At 37.7% G+C, this 25,246-nt stretch overlaps 1 protein-coding gene across 7 annotated transcripts in view; it reads right to left on the bottom strand.

Moving 5' to 3' along the window:
- The window catches only part of LOC107832438 (NAD kinase 2, chloroplastic), a 34,051-nt gene extending 9,049 nt beyond the window's left edge, over positions 1-25,002 (bottom strand). The window contains exons 1-9 of one of the 7 annotated variants that reach the window (XM_075219297.1): positions 24,495-25,002; positions 14,956-21,836; positions 11,320-11,378; positions 4,334-4,598; positions 2,003-3,952; positions 1,269-1,390; positions 1,017-1,158; positions 705-929; positions 458-532 (exon numbers count right to left, since the gene is read on the bottom strand). In XM_075219297.1, the coding sequence (XP_075075398.1) occupies positions 458-532; positions 705-929; positions 1,017-1,158; positions 1,269-1,390; positions 2,003-3,952; positions 4,334-4,598; positions 11,320-11,330 (2,790 nt within the window). In that variant the 5' untranslated portion in view covers positions 11,331-11,378; positions 14,956-21,836; positions 24,495-25,002. Of the gene's footprint in view, positions 1-457; positions 533-704; positions 930-1,016; positions 1,159-1,268; positions 1,391-2,002; positions 3,953-4,333; positions 4,631-11,319; positions 11,379-14,955; positions 22,165-24,494 lie in introns of those variants that run through there. The other 6 variants (XM_016660281.2, XM_016660282.2, XM_016660285.2 and 3 more) reach the window with 6 other exon arrangements.
- Positions 25,003-25,246: the final 244 nt, after the last annotated feature.

The raw sequence follows: 25,246 nt of genomic DNA, 5'->3' as shown, positions 1-25,246 counted from the left end.
TAATATCCCGAACAGAACAAGGAAGTTGTTTAATACAACTATTGCCTATTTGGAACATTTACCATAAAAGGGTGATACCTATTCATTTATTTACTTTAAAGTATGACGGGGGAAATCAACCCAACTCTGTCAATAATTCTTAAAAGTCATACTTGCAAAGTGTATATTTGACAATGAAGTGCACAGCGTCTTTTTTTATTTTTCATGTTTTCCGTCTTCATGTTTTCCTTGCTTTAATCTAGGGGGCAGGGGGAGGTTAGTTGGTCTTTTCTCCCCTCCCTGTAGTAACTTTGTTCAGTTTCCATTGCTGCCACATCAAACTGCTCGAGCTTTGAACCTCAACCTTCTGATTTGAATTTTAAGGGTCTCACATTTCACTTGGTCTATCGATTCTAATGCAGTATTTACTTGTGGCATTTCACAACATATATTCGTAAGTGATGTGTATCAGAAGTACCATGGAACCCCCAGCAGCTGTCGAGTAAGCTGTACTTCCAGTTGGAGTGGCCACAATGACGCCATCACCTTGCACCTGCCAAATAATATAAGACAGTATGACATGATTATTCTTTAATCTCTTGATCATTAATTCAGCAGAGCACTTGTAGAATTTCCTATAAGAAACAAGATCTAAAATATTAAAATAGAATGTTCCCCTTCTAAATGTTTTGGAAGGGGTTGACTGTTAAGAATAAAAACGGCACCTTGGTAATGAGGCGGTCATGTTCATAACACTCTATTTTGGACAGGTATGGATTAGAACCACGATCAACTACAATTTCATTTAGGACATCAAACACCTTTCCAGGCATTGCTTTCCCGCTTCGGAATATCTCGCATTGGAGACGCATTCTTAGAGTTATATACACACCATCTAGAGTGTTGTTTCCATGGATGACTTGTCTAAGATCCTTCTTATAATCTTCAAACTGTACGAATTGATGACAGAGAAGTAAAAGATGAGTATTTATAGATAATAAAGAATCAAAGCTTAACATTTAAGTTGAGAGGCATACTGGATGGGAAGTGAGAAATCCAAGGGATCCTAGGTTAAATGAGATGACGGGTGGGACAGCACCTCGAAATATATTTGACGCATGGAGTATCACACCATCTCCTCCCAAACAGGCAACAAAGTCAACCCTCTCGTGAAGATCACTGCATTTGGTACATCAGGCAAGGTCATACATCTCTTCGTGAAGTACCAGATAGAAAAAAAAAATGAAAAGGACAATGCTTCTGCACGTACAGTTTATTAGTCATCCCACCTGGTATCTTGACTATAGAAGGTCTGAACAAACCCAAAGCCTGGGATTCGTGCAAAAATATCATGCACCTCAGGTTCAACAAGAACAGTCATCTTCTCTTGGGAATACAAGAAAGAAGCAACCTTCGGGGGTTAAAAAAAGGAGATGGTGTTAGAACTTCTGCTTGTTAAGAGTGTTAAAACTTATGAGAATATGTGAATGAATGGCAGAGAACAATTGCTAATGGAAATGTAAACCAAAATATTTGAAATAAAACTTTGACGTGCATAGTTTATTTCCAGCTTATAAGCAAGTTAACATGATGTAATAAATCTAAGTTCATCAAACTGATGCCTGAGGTTTTCAAAATGAGATGGACAGACAGAAATCTTAACAGGTTAGAGAGTAACTTGAGATTCATATTGATCAAAAGATCTCTGCATCCTGCTAGTTGACTAAGTAGAATGGCACATTTAAAGTGTGCTAGAGGGAGGGGAAGGAAAGTCAGAGGTAAAGACAATCCAAATCAAACAGAGAAAACTAAAGATCATATTTTCCTTTCCACCAGTTGGTTGATGGATGGTGATTTCAGTGGGAGATACACAGAGTCATAATTAATGATAAGCATAATTTCACTTTCTGCGTTCCTCAGAGCTTGAAAGAAGTGAAAAATGAAGAGAGGTTCCCAGCATCAGTAGAAAATGAAAATCACAAGGTAAAAATTCAACTAGATTAATGAGAACTTTGAGAAGAACCTCTTTAGCTTCTTCCATGAGTTCGTATCCCAGCTTCTTTAATAGCAGTACAGTCTTTGGTGTGGATTTCCACAAAAGCATCTGCTGCTGGGTGCTAGGATGAGTGAAGGCCAAGGAAGATTCTGTTACTTTTTCTCTGGTGCACGAATACCCATCTGTGCGAACCAAGAACATCTCTGCCTTCCTTCTTGACTGCACTCTTACAACACCAGTGGCTGAAGCACACATATTTCCTTCAATCTGCTCCAAGTTATCTTCCAGCAAAGGTGTGGAGACCTCAATATTCCTCCTTTCCCCTGTAGTGACTCTAGACTCAGCAGTACGTTCTATCTCATCTCTTGCGTCAACAATTCCAACTTTTTTTATTGAGGTTTGTACTTCGCCGTTGCTGATTCCATTCAAGACTGGAGTTGCGGAGTCACTATGACCAGCATACATCTCTGTATTTGACGAGGAAGTTGAAGGGTTAGTAGTTAAGTGCTTATTGAGAGACGAACCATTTAAATTTTGTGATTCCATCACTCCATTCTCACTGTATATGCTTGTAGTTTCATTTCCCTTAGGCACTCCCTTGTAGCTATATCTTGAAGCAGAAAGCACCTCCAATCTTTTCCTTTCATGAGTAAAATATGTTGCAGGTGAAACCATCCTACTTCTGAAATATGCGGACATCTCTTTTCTGGAGAAGACATTAGAGGGAGGCAGCTGAGACTTGAGTGGGTTCACATTAATGTAGGGTGCTACTTCACTGTCAGATTCTAGCACTGTGCTTTTCCTATTGGATGAAACAACTTCGTCGCCTTCAGTCTTGCCTAGGCCCGTAGTTTCAGAAATGTGCTTGATATCTTTCACATCAGAATTTATGTCGTCTGATCTTTTAGGCAGTGATCCGTCTTGATTATCAGATGCAGAGCTGACTTCATCATTAAAGCTTGTACCTTCTTCTGACCTTGGCAACATAAATGTTTCTTCAGTTCCTCTAGCATCACGTGATGAGTTCCCAGTTGAGTCTGCTGTCTTATATGTACTGGCTACAACTTGTGGTGTATAGCGAGTAATGTATTGCCGCCATCTAGAGACCATAGCTGATGTCCTCTTAATTCCTTCTCTACTGTGGAGATATAAGGGCCTTTTGTTTAAATCAGAGACCAATGCTGCAAACTTTTCGACCTGCTCCACTGAAGGCGATATACCAACTTCAACAGGTAGTTCAATTAATTCAATTTCCCCTGACGAAATGGCTTCATCTAGCACTTTCTCATAGAAGATGTCTTTTACAGTCTCGGCTCTGAGATCTACAATGGTTTTGAACCCTCTCTCCAACAGCCATCTAAGACCTTCGTCAGTTACCTGACCACCTCTCCAGAAAGCAACCTCAGAAGTCGTAGACTGCGTCTCTTCATTTGATGTTGACAAATAAACAGGACTAAAGTTAGCAAACAGTGTATGGCTGGGTTTCTTTTCACCACGAGGAAATCCGGCATCATAACATACATTCTTCAGTCTTTGCAGTTTTTGCCACACAATAATGCTGCGAGGATCATCAGGTGTCAAATAGTTTTCAAGAGCAACATGTAAGCTCTCACAGTATCTCTTCATTTCACCTCTGAAAATTGCAAGTGGAGGAAGCTCATCATCCGTCACATGCACATCAACATCACGGAAAGAGTCTGTAATCGAGGATCTCCCAGAAAGGACTTCCTCCCTTCCTTTATTTAGAAGACATACCATGCATCCTAGAACAGAAACTAGTTTATCTTCAAGTATTTGTTTATCGTCTGAGGGTACATCATACGAGACATTACATTCTCCGGTCAGTGGATTGCATAGGGTGTCCATTAATGAATTATGAAGTTGTTCAGCAGCCCGAAAGATTCTACAGTAAGCCTCTATCTCTGCAATGTCCCCAGGTAGTGGACCCATTCGGGGCAACTGTGAAGTATCACCAGCCTGGACAATTTGATGTTCAGTAAAAAAGAATCACCCAGCAATATCTAGTTTTCAACAAACAATTATCGGAAAAGAGTGAGAGCTAGATTCCTGTCGGGGCAAGACTGATAATTAGATACTAATGAGCTAGAAATTAGACTAGAAACTGTTTCGAATCAATTAAATGAACAATGTCGCAAACACGAATTTACTCACTCGAAAAGCATCAGCATTAAAGATTTATTTTGAGGCCCGTAGATTCTGTATATTTTGACATCACTAATACCTTTTAAGCAAGATCCGCTGTGAAATTCAACAGCAGTTCCTTATCAATTACCACAACCTTGTATTGTTACATTGTTTGTACAATTCCTAACTGAAGAGAAGCAAAAAAAAAATTACCTGAGAATCCAAGTCAATGTTGACGGAGAAAGCATTGGATAGTTCAGCACTGACAACAAACTTGACACGACGATATCCATACGATAATCTAAGTCCAAACCCAGGCCCAGAAATCGCCTTTGCATAATTGAGCTGGCAATAGTGAAGATGGGTTCCAGTGGCTGCAACTGTAAGACCCATTTCCAAATGGCATGGAAAATAACGAAAACATATTGCCATACCACTTGAACAAATTGGTGTATCTACTCCAGTTTCCAGTCCTATACTAATAAATCAGTATAATGGATCAAGAACCATCTGAGAATTTTCAAAAAAATCAAAATTTTAGTATAGAATATGCGTGTGAATGTATATGTATGGGTGTGACAAAAGATGGGAAGTGGGAAAATTGTGTGGAAGTGGAAATTTGTGTGGATAATAGGAAAGGAGGAATAGTAAGACAAATAATTGTAGAAATCAGTGGTGGGTTTGAGATTTGGGACATCATTTTTTCCGTTTGTGTTTTTCCAACTTTGATTTGATGTCGTGGATAAATTGGATATAACCCTCTACTTTCAAAAATGGTCTAAGAAATACATTTCCTTATACTATTGGGTTATCTATACTCCTACTCATCATATTATTGGGTTATCTATACCTCTACCATCATACTTTGGAACAAAAATACCCCTATTTTGAATGGAGTACTACATGGCAGCACCAGATTAAAACGGCCCATTTCTTTTTTTTACACGATCCGTTTTTAAAAAAACACACAACCCGACCCCTATTTTTATTTATTTTTTCAGTTTTTTATAAATTTCAATTTTTAAAAAAACGAAAATATTTTGTTAAAAAAAAAATTCAATTTTTACAAATTTGTTTTTCCACTTTTTACAAAAAAAAATGCTTTTAAAAAACTGTAAAAAAAATATTTTTCAAAAACCAAAATATTTGGTTGAAAATATTTTTTTCAGTTAATAAACAAAAATATTTTGTTAAAAAAACAAAATAAAATCATTTTTTACAAAAAAAAGTTTCAGTTTTTACAAAAAAAAATACTTTAAAAAACTGGAAAAAAATGAAAAAAAAAAGTTTTTTGTAAAAACTGATAAAAATAAAAGAACACTTTCCTAAATTAGTGGACTACTGGTGCATTAATTTTAAAAAAATGAAAATATTTTGCAATTTTTTTTTAAAGTTTTACAAAAAGAAAATTTTTTAAAAAAAAACTGAAAAAATGAAAATAGGGGTAGGTTGTGGGTTTTTTTTAAAATGGGTCGTTTTAATCTGGTGCCGCCACATGGTACTCCATCCAAAATAGGGGTATTTTTGTTCCAAAGTATGACGGTAGGGGTTTAGATAACCCAATAGTATAACGAGGGGTATTCTTAAATCATTTTCGAAAATACAGGATATATTTGGTCCTTTCCTTTAGTCCTTTTCTTTTAGGAATAATACATAAATCCCCCATGAAGCTGTCCTCAATTTTCAATTAGACATTTAAACTTTGTGAACGACCTAATATTCTCCTATACTTGTTCAAAATCTATCTAATTGAAAGTTAAGCACACGTCGAAAACAACAGAAAATGAGTTGCCGACAAATCAAGAGAGCAAATTTTTTAATGAAAACACTTTGGAGATTGTTCTAAAAGGGGTTGAGAAACTTTAATCCAATGGTTTCAAAAATTTGATGATTAGAGATGAATAGGAGATAGAGGAAAAAATTACAGAAATTTAACGTTCAATTTCTAGCTAGGAGCAATGAAGAGAATGCCCTAAAGGTTGGAAAGGAAATCAAGATGGGAATAAAGGAAAACACATATTTTTCCTCTTACTTGCCAGAGAATTTTTGTGATAAAATCTGAAATTATGTAACAAGTTTTTTTACTTCTCACACATCCGTAATTTAGTGAAGACAGGTGATATCAAATGCACTTTGGACACGGGAGAGTACTAGGCCGCTTGTAAAGTTTAAGTGGACCATTGAAATTTAAAACAAATTTAGGCTGGAATTTATATATTACCCTTTTATTTTATCATAGATTCATATGTAATTCAAGGATTACTTTTTTGGTTATTTTTTTTCAAATATTCTATCTATATTCTATACTATATTAGAAGTACGAAGATTTAGCAAAATATCGTTCGCCTTTTTTACCCTTTAAGATTAGATTTCACTTCAGACAAAATAGTCATTTAAATTATTTTCTAATATTTAGGAGTTTGAAATTATTGCTTATCAAGTCTTTCCTTATTTTAACTATACAAAAAATCCTAATATTTAGGATTTCAAATCAATTAAAATTCAACCATATATAAATTCTTTCATTATTGAACATGTGATGACCCAAAAGGTCATCGCTTGTTTGAAAAGTCAAATATGAGTTCCAAGGCCTTAAAAACCTCCTTTTATCTCACCTCGATTTACGTGCACAGTCCGGACGTATATCCGGAAAGCCTTTATGTGAAAATTTGAGGAAAATGCTAATTTTGCCTTTAAAATTGAATTTAAGTTGACTTCGGTCAATATTTTGGATAAACGGACCCGGACCCGTGATTTGACGGTCCCGTAGGGTCCGTAGGAAAATATGGGATCTGGGCATATGCCTGGAATTGAAATCCAAAGTCCCTAGCCCGAGAAATGAATTTTTGAATAAAATTGTTTAACTGAAAATATAAGAGTTTTTGGAAATTTAAAGATGGTTGAATTTGATGGTATCGGGCCCGTATTTTAGTTCCGGAGCCTGGTACAGGTTTAATATGGTATTTAAGTTATGTCTGTAAAATTTGGTGAGAAACGGAGTTTATATGACGTGATTCAGACCCTCGGTTGTAAAAATGAAAACTTTAAGAGTCCTTGAGATTTTTCCTTGATCTTGATGCTAAACTCGTAGTTCTAGGTGTTATTTTGGCGATTTAATCGCACGAACAAGTATGTATGATGTTTTTAAACTTATGTGTATGTTTGGATTGGAGCCCTGAGGGCTCGGGTGAGTTTCGGATAGGCTTTGGGGTGTATTTGACTTAGAAAATCTGGTATGAGTTTGTTGTATCTGGTGTCTATTGCACTGTGCTTCGCGCTCACGTAGTCACTCTCGCGATCGCGAAGGGGAAACTGGGTTGGGGGAGGATCTTACTCTACGCGAACGCGAGACCAAGGTCGCGAACGCGGAGCATTAGGGGGACTGCTCTACGCGAACACGACCGGTCAACCGCGAACGCGTAGCTTTAGGAGGCATAGTCAGGGAACCTAGGGAAATCCTATGTGAACGCGAACCCCTTATCGCTAATGCGAAGGTAGGGCGGGCTAAACCTTCGCGAACGCGTAGCCTTTCCCACAATCGTGTAAGTCCTTAGGAGGCTGCTCTTTGCGAACACGACAGTGCTCACACGAACGCGATGAACGTTGTCGCCTAGCACTTAAAGCAGAAGCAGAAACGGGAAAAAGCCATTATTTCATATCTTCTTCCATAGAAACCAACCTTGGGCGATTTTTGAAGAGAAATTTCAACACCAAATCCTAGGTTTGTGTTCCTAAACTCATTTCTTTCATTTTTCATCAACACCCATTAGATTTCTAGGCCTAAATCTTGTTCTTTAAGGGTAGAAATTAGGGATTTTAAGAGAAGTGGGAATTTTACAAAATTTGAGGATTTAGACCTCGATTTGGGTCGGATTCCGAAACTAATTGCATATTTCTCGAATGGGTGAATGGGTTTTGGTTCGAACCTCGAGTTTTGACCAAGCGAGCCCGGGGTCGGGTTTTGACTTTTTTGAAAGAATGTTGGAAAATTTGTAATTTTCATTTGAATTGGTTTCTTTGGCTTCAATTAATGTTAATAAGTTAATTATGGCTAGATACAAGCGGATTGGAAGTGGAAATTAAGGGAAACGGTATTTGAGGCTTGACTTTTGGCCATGGAATCGAGGTAAGTATTTGGTCTAACCTTAGCTTGAGGGAATAAGTGTTGTGTCTTATTTTCTACGTGTTAGTGTCGAGTACGACGTATAGGTGAGGTGACGAGTATCTATACGTTGGTGTCAAACATGCCCGTGAGTCTTATACAATGATTGTTGTGACTTTGATTATGTACTGTTCATGCTTAAATTGATTATTATCACTGTGGAACAAGACTTGTGATAAATTCTTGGAATTTGACCATTGTCGAGTATTGGCTCAAGTTGAGGTTTATTTTGTGAAGTAACTGTTGAAACTAGGATGGTTATAGTTGATTCCCTTGCCGGGATATTAGTGTTTCTATTGTTGACTCCCTTGTCGGGTCAATATTATTTCTATTGTTGATTCCCTTGTCGGGATGTTATTATTTCTATTATTTGGGTGAGGAAGAGTGTCAAGCACGAAGGGTGATGCAGTGCATGATATTGTGAGTGAGTGATAATGTATGAAGGGTGATGTGCTGATTTTATGAGTGTTAATGCACGAAGGGTGATGTCGTGCCATATTCTGTGAGTGTAAAAGCACGAAAGGTGATGTCGTGCCATATTATTGAAAGTAAAAGCACGAACGGTGATGTCGTGCCATGATTATAAGAGAGTAAAAGCACGAAGGGTGATGCCGTTCCATTTCTGTTAATTTCTATGGTGAGGATGAGAGTAAAAGCATGAAGGGTGATGTCGTGCACTTGTTACTGTGTTATCATTTCCGTTGCTTTAAGTTTGATATTTACTTTGTCGCTTTACTTTATTATTGTCATAATCTGATATCCCCCCTCAGCATGTTCCCCTTTCCCGTCTTATTCTGTTAAACTCTTGTTATTATTGCTTCTCGTATATAATTTAACTGCACAGGTTTATATGGTTGTTGTGTCCTAGCCTCGTCACTACTTCGCCGAGGTTAGACTCGACACTTACCAGTACATGGGGTCGGTTGTACTGATACTACACTCTGCACTTTTTGTGCATATCTTAGTATTGGCCCTTACGGACCGTAGTTCGAGGTTGTTGCCTTCAGTCCTGTGGAGACCCAAGGTAGTCCTGCAGGCGTTTGCAGGCCTTGGCGTCCCCTTCTATCGTATTTCTTTTCTGTTTTCTGTATTTTCGAGACATATGTATACTTTTTGTTCAGACATTTATTTGTAGTATTCGTAGACCGTCCGTGAGATTCTTACACCAGTTCTTGGTGGAGTTTTAGTACGGTTTCGCATTTGTATTATGTTAATCTGTTAAACCCTCTTCTTCCGCATTTATTTTTCCGTTGTACTTCTTATGTTAACTTGTAAATTTCTAAGAGATAAAAAAAGGCGTAAAATAAACAGTAACATTGGCTTACCTAGCGGGTACAATGTTAGGCACCATCACGGTCCCGACGGTGGAAAATTCGGGTCATGACAAGTTGGTATCAGAGAACTAGGTTGCCTAGGTCTCACAATTCACGGACAAGCTTAGTAGGGTCTGAGGGATCGGTACGGATACGTCTATGCTTATCCCCTAGAGGCTACAGAGTTTAGGAATAACTTCACATCTATTCTTCTCTGTCGTGCGATTTGACTTTTCAATGCTAATTGAACTTCTACTCCGTTCTTTTGTAGATGGCGAGAACACGTGCTTCTTCATCCGCTGATCAGCAGTCCGAGCCCCTAGTGGTAGCTCCTACGAGGGGCAGAGGCAGAGGCCGAGGCCGTGCTAGAGGCCGAGGTAGGGGCAGGGCTCGGCCCAGAACAGCAGCACCAGCAGTGGAGCCTCAGGTAGAGTTTGATGATGAGGTTCTAGCCCAAACCGTTCCAGCAGGCCAACTCATGTTCCAGAAGGGTTCATCGCTACCTCGGTACTCCAGGATGCTCTGGACCACCTAGTGGGCCTTATGGACAGTGTCACCCAGGCAGACTTACTTCCTGTAGAACCAACCATCTCTCAGGTTGGGGGAGGAGCACAGACTCCCGCTACCCGCACTCCGGAGCAGATGGCCCCTCAATTTCAGACTCCAGCAGCTCAGCCAGTTGGAGTAGTTCAGCCGGGTGTGGTAGCTCAGACCGGTGATGGAGCAGCTATGTCTGTTGATGCTTTGTAGAGGTTGGATAGGTTTACCAAGCTTTTCACTACTACCTATGATGGTACATCTTCAGAGGATCCCAGACAGCTGTCATGAGGCTTTACAGAACATGGGGATAGTGGAGACCAATGGGGTCGACTTTGGTGGAGGGATTATTGTTTGTCCAGACCAGCTGGGTCGCTTGCTTTTACTTGGGACCCATTCTCTCAGCTATTTCTAGAGAAATTTCTTCCTATTACTCAGAGGGAGGACTATCGGAGGCAGTTTGAGCGTCTCCAGCAGGGTTTTATGACCGCCACTCAGTATGAGACCAGATTTATTGCCTTGGCCTATCATGCTCTTCTTATACTTCCCACCGAGAGAGAGATGGTGAGGAGGTTTATTGAGGGACTAGCTTAGCCTATCCGATTGCAGACATAAAAGAAACATAGAGTAAAGAACTCAACCTGTAATTCTGAATAGCTCCGTGAATCATGATAAATTTATAATGTCATGAATGTGCGTATAAATGACATACCATGCATATGTATATGCATACATAACATCATCAAGCCTCTGAGGGCATCCCATCATATCATCTCAGCCACTATGGGCGAAATCATCAATGTATACCAGTTGATCAGGTGGTGGTGCGTATATAACGCCATAACCTTTTTCCATATCCCATATACATATAATATACGCGTATATAACGCCATCTGGTCATGGGTCAATGTACATGTATAAATGAATGCAATGCATAATGAAGTAAGTTAGTAAGATTTCTCGGAATGTAATAAGATCTATATGCCTTCGGATAAACTTTAACAACTTACGTATTTTTCTGAGACCCATGAACAGAAGATATAATAATAGGAAATATGGGAAATCAAGAACATAGGTACCCCTAGTACTTCTATGAATAGAGTCATTTATGAATGTTCCGCGTTTGCACGTTTTGTTTGTATCATATGGATCATGCTAAAAGGAAAGAATGGATAACCTTAACATACCTTAACTCCATTGAGTCCTTAATACCTTCCAAGCTATTCTTGAAACAACTCAACTCAATCTACCATAGCATAAGGAGATTAAAAATTAGTGTTGAGTAAAGGCTAAGTCCGCAATTTGAACTAGTAGCTCGTTTATGTAGATTTGGGCATCATCTCCCATGTAACAAGAGCCTCCTCCAATACCATATACCAACAAGAATGACCAGAGAAATCCATCAATACATAATTATCAATAACAAGACACCATATAACAACAACAAGTCACAACTACTTTACGACGAGCGGCAAGCTCAGATTGGAATCTGTATACCCCCATATCACCCCTTATAGACTTTTTAATTTAACTTAATAGTATCATTAATATGATAATGAAGCCATTCATCACTTATTCTAGCCTTATACCAAATATTTATAACAAGAAAAACAATCCACAACTCCAATTATCCTCAATTAGCAACTTTATTCACTAGTTCACGTCTAGTTCATCCATTTAACTTAATCAATGTCAAGATAGCCTTAAGAACATAAAAGAACAGAATATAATGACCTCCTACAGTGTATTCAAGTTGAAATCCATGTTATATTTAGGTTACAATATCCCAACACACCCCAATCACTTCATACCCAAAACAACAACTATAATAGTGTCAAACACCCCGAAAATGTTACAAAGAATGACTAATCCACCATTTCGCCATTATGTGGTGATTCTCCATACCATTTCTCCTCCAAACCTCCAATAAACAGTAGCAAAATAGACATCCCAAAAGTAACACAAATCAGTCCATAAAATAGTCCACTACAAGTCGAATAATTCGAACTCACGGCTTCCAATCACCGTCTCGTGAGTTCTCCCTATTAGAACTCAAATTTATCAACCTTCTTTGAAATTTAAAAGATTAAATACAGAAAGTATGTGTTTTATTAACTATTAAGTACTTTACAAAACTCAAACTACAAAGGAAAAGAGAGGTAGTATAGCGATGCTTACGTCGTAGGAATTGTTCTAATATTATCGGTTCTTGATTTCGTACCCGGGATGTTAATCTTCTTTGAAACCCTAGAAGATAGCTTAAGGGAGAACTTATGGGGGTTCTCTAGTCGTTTTCTATGAAAAATGAAGAGAAAGACGTTCTCTGGTCGGGTGATATGTAAAAATGAAGAGAGAGAGAGACGACTTAAGACCTATATATCAACTTTTGAAAAGTCAAAGAGGTGCTAGCTTGGCACCCTAACATTGGCCCATCTTTCGATGCTTATATCTTTTTATCCGGATATCGTATGAATGAACAGTTAAGAACATTAGAAACTACATTCCAAGATCTTCAATTTAGTATATAATATGTCCCAGAAAGACCTCATATAACACACGAAACATGTTGCTCAAAAAGCTTTAGTGACACACCTACTTGTCATCTATGCAACTTGTGTAGTCTCGCAAAACTGCAAAATCTCTATACTCCGATGTTTTATCGACAAAACATTTAATATGTTAAAAACTAGACTCGTAGATCTTCAATTGGATATGTGGATCATCCTGTAATTCCAAGTTCACTGGGAGAAAAGCTCCACTACATTTGACCTAATTTTCAGTACATTTATGAATGTAACTTGTAATGACCTTTGCTAACTTTTGTTCCACAACTCGCTTGAATTCAAAACGTAATGCACGACTATCATAAACCTAAAATAGCTTATATCATAACTCCTTATCACATTAAGAACCCTAGTCTCACCCCAAAGTGCATGTTACAACATTCCAAACTTATCGACTTTCGACGAAACTTATTTTCTTCAATTTGTTTAGCTTCTAAGCCTTTTTAACCATCTTGGTACTTGTTATTGATGATCTTAAATATTTGTAACCCCCAAGGTAACATTATTAACTTACTTTATGTACTTTCAAAGACAATCTCATTTCTGAGCTTACATCAATTGACTTACGATGTACTCTTACGTACGAAAACATGGGGTGTAACATCATTCCCCCCTTTGGAACATTCATCATCGAATGTTGATTGATGTTCTTATCAGTCTCATAACCTATAGCTGTTACAATTGCAATATTATTATCCTTGCCACCAGGCAACTGTTTTGTGAATAAATCCCAAAGCCAGGGCATTCCCCACTTTAGGCCTCTTTCTCACACCATGACATGTGGTCGGAATTCTTTCAATGTCGTAACTATTGCTGCCTTTTGTCGTGCAGTCTATACAAATATGTCCTTGTATGTGCGCCTATGCGACTTTTCTCTCCTTTTTCCTCCAGCTTTTAGCCAATCTTTAGGCCTCACTTTGTAAACATATACTGAACTATGACAAGTTGTCCCTCAAGGAATCTATAGGTGTACTAAAGTTCTTCGCTTGGTGCTTTGTCGAACTTACGACTACTGGAATTTCACACCTCCTTTTTCCTACACTCCCGAGAAGGGAGCATATAAGGAGTTTTTCCAATTAAATGACAATCGAAACGGGACTATTGTAATTAAAGATTCAGAGTCGTCACTTGGGAGATTTATGGTGTCCCAAGTCACCGGTTCAAATCCCGGATCGAGGAAAAGATTGACTCTGTATTACAGTCGGCGAACACAGAAATCCAGGTAAGGAATTCTGTTAACCCGAGAGAAGGTGTTAGGCATTCCCGGATTCTGTGGTTCTAGCGTGGTTGCTCAACTGTTATAATTGGCCTATTATCTGATTTTAGTACATGTTTTAGCCTATGGTGCAATTTTAACTTTAAAACCGCTTTTATTTATTATTTGTTTTTATAAAAAAAATTCAACGTCATCTAAAACACGTCTTGAACCATGTCACATAAATGCACCCGCGGTCCACGACACATTTTATTTAACGCTGTTAGGATTTGAATTTGGGTCACATGAAATGCACACCCGATTTGAGGAAGGTAATTTTTTAAATAGCGCGCCTAAAGCAACTATGAAATTCATTGCTTATTAAAACAGAAAAATGTGTGCGGATTCACATACATGATTCGTAAGGGTGGCTGTTTAACAAAAGTCGACAGAGATTACACTACTCAATTGACAGAGTCAAAGTTGTATTACTATGTAGTACATACAATAACAAACAACAATATCTATAATTTTGTTGTACACCTCATTTAACTGTTATCTACACTAGTAAATGAACTTCAAAGTTCTTATAAAGGCTCAAATTCAAAATTGGTATGCTCCAGAATTGGACTAAGCCTAACCGTACAATGATGTTATCAATAAAAGAACATATCAATGGATACAATTTATTAACATCTAATCTTCAAACATATTTTTAGCTAGTTTGGATCAATTAAATTTAACAAAAATAGTGATCTATTTCATTAAAAATTCAAATCCCACAATTTAGTTAGTCAGTAAGAATTCCTCTGTCACTGAATCCAATTGGTGAGACACTCCAAATAATCATAACGTAACAACTTGACAAGAAAAATGAATGCAACCAAAGCATGACTAACAAAACTTATAAAGGAAATCAACACAAAGAGTCCCTAATCACGGCAAGCTCAACACATCATAAAAAAATGAATTATGGTGTCAACTAAAGAGGAAAGCAAAATTAATAAAATCATTCACTAAACTAACAAAATTAACTGAAGATAAAATAAGTGTAAAGAATGAACCTCTGTGCAACAAACTTTCTTCAATCAAATAAAGGTCTTCGTCTTTACACTTGAAAATCGTAAGCACAATAGCAATAGGAAACTCGAACAAGGGACCACGACCGAAACTTTTGAAACTCGGCGAAATGGACCGCCTCAACTGATCTCGCAACACCGATTATTAGAGAGATGGGCGAGGTTCTCTTTTCTCTCTACTGTATTTGCGTGTACGTTTTTGTTTCTGGGTGTGTGCACCTCGGCTACGGGTGGTTGCCAAATTTCCGGTCGTGGCTCGCCGGAGCTGGAGCCAAACGAGAGAGAGTATTGAGGGTGCCGATGGTCTCTTTTTTTTCCTGGTGGTGGCAGCGATAGGATTTTTAAAGGGGTCCGGCGGCTTAAGCTTCTTTTTAGTTCAAAGAGATGATCTCTTGGAGGTCTACTAAAGATTAGGGTGTGGAGAAGATCAGATTCTATTTTTCGCTCCTTTTTTGGTGAAGGAGATTGGGGTTAGCGGCTGATTCTATTTTTTTGGTCCTAAGGTCTTATAGGCCTAGAGTCTAGATTTACATTTTGTGTATTTTGCCAATTAGTTCCTAGGTCTTTTTGTGTTAAGTCCTTAAGGTCTTTTTTATTTGTTTTTGTTCCAAAGAAGAGTCTAGACGAGTCTCTAGGATTAGCTTAATGGGTATTGGATATTGAACTTAAGGAATGAGCTAGAAACTTGGGCCTTTATGACTAGCTACGTTTAAAATTAGCTTAATTAACTAAAAGTATTATCAAAAATATTAATTAACTATACTTAAGTAAAAATAATTATTATAATAAGACTGACCATTAAAACAAAACTATTTTTTTTTGGTATTTTTCAAGATTAAAAATGACTACAAAATATTAATGAACCTATTTTTGTAATTTTCGTTTCATGTAATAAAATAAAGTAAAAGAGTCAAAATTAGTTGAAATAGCTATATTAGGCCTACATTAAATATTTACATGCTAAAATATGAAAAATCTTGGGGAGGGTAAAAAATCACATGTCTACAGTTGCCCCTCTTTGACTGGAAACGTGAAGAGTTTTCAGACAAAGAATGACTAGACAGTTTTTTTGACCCGACTCTTATTTAAGGAGACCAAAAACTAAGAGGAAGGAGAATGTGATCGAGCTCTGGTATCTGAGCTATCTATATATCATTGGCTATAAAGGAATCAGGCCACGTGTAGTTCAGAGGTGAGTGAGATGATGGAGTATGCCGAGGTGAAGAGCCGGTCGAGGTGCCGTTTCGCCGAGGTTCCGGTCCGCGGTCCTGATGTTACATCAAAAATCAAAACATGAAAAAGACTAGCTAAGCCTATCAACTACGAGTTACAAGATTCCTATCTATAAGTCTTCTGAAGCTTGATCTTGAGTCCTAAATGGTTCTTCATGCAGACTTTAGATTTGAAACTCGGCACTTGTTAGCTGCAGGTGCTAGCTCGTTCTTCTTTAGCTTTTTGGATCAAGACCGAACATGCAGTGCTTGTGACCTCAGTCATGTCTTGAGCAATCCGCCTTTTGTTTCAGCTTCTGCATTTTGGCTTCACTTCTTGTCTTTCTTTTTGTTTTTTTTCTCATCTTGGACTGCTGACTCGCATTCTTGACGCGAGCTTCTTTTGTTGCTGACATGAATTGCATTCTCTTATTTTCCAGGCGGGCGCCTGATTGCTGAACTTGAACCGTCTTTTCTTGTTACTTGACACTGTTTTCCCTTGCACCTTGAACCATTTTCCCTTGAAACTTGAAATGTCTTCCTTCAAAACTGCTTTTCCTTGATACTTGAGTTGTCTTCCTTCTACACTGCTTTCCCTAGAAACTTGAGTTGTCTTCCCTTGTTCTCCAGGTGAGCGCCTGATTACAACAAAATAGACAAAACAAAAGAAAATTTCCTACCCCAGTTTGATATTGGGAACATCTGTGAGTGTTAACAAAACTATAAATCACATGCGATGCTGATAAATGATGCAATGATAAAAGTAAAATTAATGACTCGACTAGGATGTGCGTCTCCTAAACGTGATTGATCTTGCGGAAAACTATAAACTAAGCTTGACTAAAGTAAAAAACTGACCCTATTCTCCAGGCGGAGCCCCTGATTTCAGGAAAACTAAACATTGATAACCTTAAGAAAACTAAAAAAATGACTCCCTTTTTTTCAAATTCAGACTTCCTTTTTAAAAATAAATAAATTATTATCCTAGTAGAAAATTCATCGAACTAGGTTTTCTATCTTAGGAGAAAGATTTATCAGACTAAGATTTTGATCCTAGGAGAAAGTTCATCAAACTAGGTCTCTTTTAACTTCTTTTTTGGTATCTTAGGAGAAAGGTTCACTGGACTAAGATTTTTATCCTAGGAGAAAGTTCATCAGACTAGATCTTCTATCTTAGGAGAAAGATTCATCAAACTAAGATTTTGATCCTAGGAGAAAATTCATCAAACTAGATCTCATATTTTTGGTATCTTAGGAGAAAGATTCATCATACTAAGATTTTTATCCTAGGAGAAAGTTCATCAGACTAAGTCTTCTATCTTAGGAGAAAAATTCATCAGTCTAAGATTTTTATCCTAGGAGAAAGTTCATCAGACTAGGTCTCTTTTCTACTTTTTTTTTGGCATCTTAGGAGAAAGGTTCATCGAACTAAGATTTCTATCCTAGGAGAAAATTCATCAGACTATGTCTTCTATCTTAGGAGAAAGATTCATCAGACTAAGATTTCAATCCTAGGAGAAAATTCATCAGACTAGGTTTTCTATCTTAGGAGAAAAATTCATCAGACTAAGACTTCGATCCTAGGAGAAAATTCATTAGACTAGGTCCATTTTTTAAAAAATTATTATCCTAGGAGAAAATTCATCGGACTAGGTTTTCTATCGTAGGAGAAAGATTCATCAGACTAAGATTTTGATCCTAGGATAAAGTTCATCAGAGTAGGTCTCTTTTCTACTTCTTTTTCTTCTCTTTTTTGTTATTTTTTTTCTTTTCTTTTCTTTTTCTCTTTTTTTTTGGAACCACTTTCCTTGCACTGCTTTGTTCCTATTCATACAAAGAAAAATTTGTCAGTTTTGAAAATGGTGGTCGGTTTGTGGCCTTGAGTTTTGGGCAGCTTGGCTTTTGCTCAATCAGCTCGACTAGGTCTCAAGAGACTTTTGTTCTGCATTAACCCTGATTGTTTCACACCTGGTACCATTTGTATTTCTGGCTCAATCAGCCTTATCCCAACTGAAGATCCTTTCTTAGATGACCTTTTCTGATATCTTGAAGGACTTCCTACTTTTGAGCAATTTGTCTGTCAGAGGGAATCACAAGTTACCTTTGTTTGCGCCAAGCAAGCTGACAAGAGTCTTTTGGGGAAGCCTTTGCATGAATCCTCAAGGCATGTTGATATTAACAACTAAGTGTACTGTCCAAATTCACTTTATGCAACTAAAAAGCTGGTAGCAGATTTTGAAATCTTTTCTTGCTTGGTTTGAGAAGGGCTGACTCAAAGTGAAGGTTACAATGATGCAAAGAAACAAGTATTAACAAGAAATGCCCATGTCGGAAGGACAGAAGGAAGAGTTCTTTTTTTTCCCAATAACTAGCCTTAATGATCATGACATGCATTTTGGACTTAACGACCGATCTACCAAACTAATTCAATCTTCCCTTTTACCATTCTTATGATCTTTGAAGTCGGGCTTGTTTATGCCAATTCTTCGCATCAGCTTCACGACTCACTTTCGACAAGTAGTGCCCGAGGGGTTTTCACCAACAAGTCTCTCTCATTTATTCATCTCTGCTTACCGTCGCCTTACAGTGTCCGTGAGGGCTTTCACTAATATGACTCTCTCATTTTTTTTTTCTTTTTCTTTCCCTCTTTTTGTGAGCAACTCGACGATGTTCTACGTCGTGTGATAACTATTGCTCATTGCATGCGTCTCTTGGCATTCTTGAAGGAATATTGGGAGGTCTTTATTTGGAAGGTTTTTCGATAGGATTGGAAAGAAAGGTCGGCATGAAGGCTCAAAATAAACTCAAAATGAGGGGTTGTATACTTACAACTCTTTGGAATCGACTCTTTCAAATATGAAATAAAATCTTTGCCCCAGTTTTAGATGCCGGGGATTTTTGGATTTTTCTATTTTTTTTCCTTCTAAATTCTTATTTAGTTGGACCGAACCGTGAGGCTGCCTACGTATCCTTATTTTAAAGGAATCAGGTCTAACGTAGTTCAAACATCTGGCCTAAACTGGTTTTCATCTTTCTTTCTGATTTTTTTCTCTTATTTTTCCTTTTCTTTTTCTTCTTTTTTTTTGTTTGCCCCAGCTTCTATTTTTTAGGGCATGGACCTTTGACAATTCTTTTTTTTTTTCACTTGAGCTTTCTAAAAGCTGCCCCAATTTGTACTCTTGGGGCATGGACTTTTTTTTGACTCTAAACTTGATTCCAAAAGAGGGTAATCAAAGAAAAATAACACAGACTCAAAAGGGGTAGCAAAGGATATAAAGTGTTTGGGTAGCAGAAAAAGGGCCTCCCAACCTCAAGAATGTCAAACATGGTATCTTTTTGCGATCACAACATTGACGAACATGTCTGTCTTCTTGGTATGCCATGGTCACAAGACATTTTTTCATCCCTTAGTGACAAACTTTTTAACAAACATCAATTAATTAAACATCCTCAGGCCCGATCTTCACAATGATTTGAAGGTGAATTTTACTCGACCTTAGTTCCAAAGTATTCCAACTATTTATTCATCCTCAAAAGTATTTTTTTTAGTTATCGAATTCCAGATTAAATCAGTTCCTAAGATCTGGCCAAAATTTCCGCATGCATGTCATGTCATTAGAACTAACGAGAAAAGAACTAGGAACATAATGACACAAAAGGACAAACTTTATTTTATTGAGTAAAGGATGAAAGGGTTTTACAACTAAACAAGCAACCTAAAATATGAGTTACAACCCTAAAATAACCCGAATAATGAAAATAGCAACAGAATAGATAGACAAGACTCACACAAACAGAATGGAGGAATAGAAGGGTTTGACTAAATAAAGCAAATAAAATCTGGATCACAACCCTGAAATAACCCAGATAATAGAAAAAACATCAAAACAAGCTACCAAGATTCCTTCCTAGTGCGGAGAGAATGACTTTTCAATTGCTAGGCTTGGCATTTAGCCACAAATTTGCTCATCAGAATCAGTAGAGCCTTCTCCAATTTCAACATCATTAACTTCAGTTAGCAAGTTCCTGAGAGGATTCTCATACTCCATGTCATCAGGCATCATCCCCACAAAGTGTGCATCATGATGTGCAGGTAAAGGATTCTGCGCGGTCTTCTGGATGTCACTGCCTTGGATCACAATCAGGTTTTCCTGGATCATCCTTTCTATTTCTCTTTTTAAATCCCGACAACTTTCAACATTGTACCCCTGGGCATTGGAATGATATTCACACCTTTTAGATGGGTCAAGCTCCTTGCACGTGGGCCCACACGATTTGGAGGAATGGGTGCAATCATGTCATGATTCTTTAACTTCTTAAATAAGCTTTCATAGGATTCTCCTATTGGTGTAAAATTACCTTTCAATGTTTGTTCCTTTCAATACCCCTGGAAGGGATGTGGGTTATATGGCACTTGAAAATTTTGTGGAGGCTGGTAGAGATTTTGTGATGCTCGTGCTCGCCTTCTGGGGTGTTTTGGTGGCTGGGCAATATACTGAAGTGGAACAACAGAGTGTTGTGGGTTCTGAGGGGGATAGTAATGCTCAGGGGAGTCATGGGAAACCTGATGAGGCTGCGCATACCTTCGAGGTGTTTTCCTAGGACCTCTTCTCGAACCTGTTGTCATCATGATTTATTCATCCTTCTCATTCATGCCACTGAAATTATCAGATTCAACTTGGACAGCCTGAATTGTGGCTTTAAGAACTGCTTGACTTATAATTTTTCCTGTCTTAAGACCATTCTCTACCATTTCTCCCATTTTGATTGCTTCCGAGAAGGATTTGCCCACTGCGGACATCATGTTTTGAAAATAATCTGGCTCTTGAGCATGAAGGAAGATAGTGATTAGCTCGTGGTCGTCCATGGGTGGCTTAACTCTAGCTGTTTGCTCTCTCCATTTAATGGCATATTCCCTGAAACTTTTAGTTGGTTTCTTCTTCAGGTTTGAAAGGGAATTGCGGTCTGGGGCAATGTCGATTTTGTATTGGAAATGTTTGACAAAGGCCTATGCCATGTCATCCCAGACATACCAGTGAGACGTGTCTTGATCCACAAACCATTCGGAGGCTACTCCCGTAAGGTTTTCCCCAAAATAAGCCATCAACAATTCTTCATTTCTTCCCGCACCTCTCAGTTGATTGCAATACCTTTTCAGGTGGGCTATGAGATCTCCATGTCCATCATACTTTTCAAATTTGGGAGTCTTGAAACCAGGAGACAAGTGGATATCGGGGAACATACATAGATCTTTGAAGGCAACACTCTTTTGACCTGCCAACCCTTGCATGTTTTTCAACCGTTGTTCTAAGCTTTTCACTCTTTGGGTCATTTCTTCCTGTACCATCTTTTGGGCAGGCTTCTTAATGTTTGCTGGAAGATCAAACGAGTACGAGTGGTACTCAGGAGAGTGGTATTGCTCTTGCTGTGTAGCAAATTGTGACTCATGACGAGGTTGTCCTTGACTAGTGGCCCATGCTTGATACATTTCGGTTATTTGCTGTTTCAGCATTCTATTTTTCTCAAACACAGTAGACTCTTGTTGAACCCTCTAACCCTGAGTCTCTTGAGCACTTGTAACAGCTTCGACGTTAGTTATCATTTTTCCTTGGATCTTGTGTTTCCAGCTTACCACAAACCGACCACCTCAACTTTCTTCACAATTCAAAACAAAACATGTTAGAATGGACTCAGTCGGTCCTTATTATTATCAATATTTTTTCATTTCTTCATTTTTTCATTTTTTTTCATTTCTTATTAATGGTGATCGAACCTGATGTGGGTTGCCTACGTATCATGTGGGAACATGAATCAGATCTTGTGTAGTTTGGAAAGATAAGGAATAAAGTAAATAAACTAACTTTTTTTTGAATTTTTATTTTATTTTTTCGAAAGAGAGACTTATAAAGAAGAACGGGAATATTTTTGGATTTTGATTTTTCTTCAGCATTTTTGCAAAGAAAGACTTCTAAAGAAGAAAGATTTTTTTTGAATTGTTTTTCTGGAATTTCGTAAGAAAAACTTCTAAAGAAGAAAGGAAATATTTTTGAAATTTTATTTTGAATTTATGAAAGAAATGCTTCTAAAAAAAGAAAATATTTTTGAATTTTGAATTTTCTTTTCAATTTTGAAAGAAGAATGAAAATATTTTTGGATTTTTGGAAGAAATAAAAAGAAAATATTTTGGTATATTTTTATAAAAAAAAACAATTAGGGTCTAAAAGAAAAGCTTTCTAAAGAAGCAAGTAATGGAAAATATTTTTGGATTTTTTTAAAAATTATGGGCCGGAACTGATGAGATTTGCCTATGTATCTCACATCCGGTGAGAATCAGACCCGCGTAGTTCGCCCATTTTTGGCGGAACAGAAAAATATAACTTATTTTGAAATGACTTTTCTTTTTTTCTAAATTTCGGCGGAGTTTCAAGATATTTCAAATACCTACCTCTCACTTTTTTTTTCATTTTTTTTCATTTTCTTTCCCTATTCTAGAAGCCAGTCAGCATGCAAGCCGAAATAGACAGATACGCAAGTAGCACGTAAGATGCATCAGGATGGTCTTTTCATTTTGGGTACACCTGTCCTAGACAGACCCAACCCCTGTGTTGAGTCTCTAAAGTCAAATGTACATGATGCAAACAAACGTTCCTACTAGGGATCCGACATGAGGCTGAGTTATTCTAGGTTCAAAACCTGGGTATGTGTTCTAGACTGTGTACCCGAGCGAACAACTCGAGCTGAGGAGGGGGCTATGTACCGGGAACCAAAAGGCCATTCGGCTTAGTAACTTGTTCGAGCCTCTTTCTTATTTCAAGGTATGACACTAACAGAATAGGGAGTCACGACCAGCGTGCACATCCCCGAAGATGAGAAGAGAAGGGTTTCGTAGCAGTTTATATATACAGTTCAGATAATATCAAAGCGGTAAAAAGCAACATTTAGCACATTAGGCTCAAACATGTAATAAAATCAGATAACAGATAAAACCAAATGTAACAATTCATCTAAGCTCGAATTCTTGAACCATGAACCAGAGATTCTGGGTTCGATCCCCAACAAAGTCGCCAGAGCTGTCACACCTCCTTTTTCCTCCACCCCCGAGAAGGGAGCATATAAGGAGTTTTTCCAATTAAAGGACAATCAAAACGGGACTATTGCAATTAAAGATTCAGAGTCGCCACTTGGGAGATTTATGGTGTCCCAAGTCACCGGTTCAAATCCCGGATCAAGGAAAAGATTGACTCTGTATTACAGTCTGCGAACACAAAAATCCAGGTAAGGAATTCTGTTAACCCGAGAGAAGGTGTTAGGCATTCCCGGATTTCGTGGTTCTAGCACGGTCGCACAACTGTTATAATTGGCCAATTATCTGATTTTAGTACATGTTTTAGCCTATGGTGCAATTTTAACTTTAAAACCGCTTTTATTTATTATTTTTTTTATAAAAAAAAAATTAAACGTCATCTAAAACACGTCTTGAACCACGTCACATAAATGCACCCGCGGTCCACGGCATATTTTATTTAACGCTGTTAGGATTTGGATTTGGGTCACATGAAATGCACACCCGATTTGAGGAAGGTAATTTTTTAAATAGTACGCCTAAAGCAACTACGAAATTCATTGCTTATTAAAACAGAAAAATTTGTGCGGATTCACATACATGATTCGTAAGGGTGGCTGTTTAACAAAAGTCGGCAGATATTACACTACTCAATTGATAGAGTAAAAGTTGTATTACCATGTAGTACATACAATAATAAACAACAATATCTATAATTTTGTTGTACACCTCATTTAACTGTTATCTACACTAGTAAATGAACTTCAAAGTTCTTATAAAGGCTCAAATTCAAAATTGGTATGCTCCAGAATTGGACTAAGCCTAACCGTACAATGATGTTATCAAGAAGAGAACATATCAATGGATACAATTTATTAACATCTAATCTTCAAACATATTTTTAGCTAGTTTGGCTCAATTAAATTTAACAAAAATAGTGATCTATTTCAATAAAAATTCAAATCCCACAATTTAGTTAGTCAGTAAGAATTCCTCTGTCACTGAATCCAATCGCTTAGACACTCCAAATAATCATAACGTAACAACTTGACAAGAAGAATGAATGCAACCAAAGCATGACTAACAAAACTCATAAAGGAAATCAACACAAAGAGTCCCTAATAACGGCAATCTCAACACATCATAAAAAAATGAATTATGGTGTCAACTAAAGAGGAAAGCAAAATTAATAAAATCATTCACTAAATTAACAAAATTAACTGAAGATAAAATAAGTGTAAAGAATGAACCTCTGTGCAACAAACTTTCTTCAATCAAATAAAGGTCTTCGTCTTTACACTTGAAAATCGCAGGCGCAATAGCAATAGGAAACTCGAGCAAGGGACCACGACTGAAACTTTTGAAACTCGGCGAAATTGACCGCCTCAACTGATCTCGCAACATCGATTATTAGAGAGATGGGCGAGGTTCTCTTTTCTCTCTACTGTATCTGCGTGTGCGTTTTTGTTTCTGGGTGTGTGTGCGCCTCGGCTACGGGTGGTTGCCAAATTTTCGACCGTGGCTCGCCGGAGCTGGAGCCAAACGAGAGAGAGTATTGAGGGTTCCGATGGTCTCTCTTTTTTCTGGTGGTGTGCAGCGATAGGATTTTTAAAGCGGTCCAGTGGCTTAAGCTTCTTTTTAGTTCAAAGAGATGATCTCTTGGAGGGCTACTAAAGATTAGGGTGTGGAGAAGATCAGATTCTGTTTTTCGCTCCTTTTTTGGTGAAGGAGATTGGGGTTAGCAGCTGATTCTATTTTTTTGGTCCTAGGGTCTTATAGGTCTAGAGTCTAGGTTTACATTTTGTGTATTTTGCCAATTAGTTCCTCGGTCTTTTTGTGTTAAGTCCTTAGGGTCTTTTTTATTTGTTTTTGTTCCAAAAAAGAGTCTAGAAGGGTCTCTAGGATTAGCTTAATGGGTATTGGATATTGAGCTTAAGGAATGGGCTAGAAACTTGGGCCTTTATGACTAACTACGTTTAAAATTAGCTTAGTTAACTAAAAG

This window comes from Nicotiana tabacum, chromosome 8 (genome assembly GCF_000715075.1).
Source record: "Nicotiana tabacum cultivar K326 chromosome 8, ASM71507v2, whole genome shotgun sequence".
In the NCBI taxonomy this organism is placed as follows: Eukaryota; Viridiplantae; Streptophyta; class Magnoliopsida; order Solanales; family Solanaceae; genus Nicotiana; species Nicotiana tabacum.
This window is presented reverse-complemented; position numbering and strand designations above follow the sequence as displayed.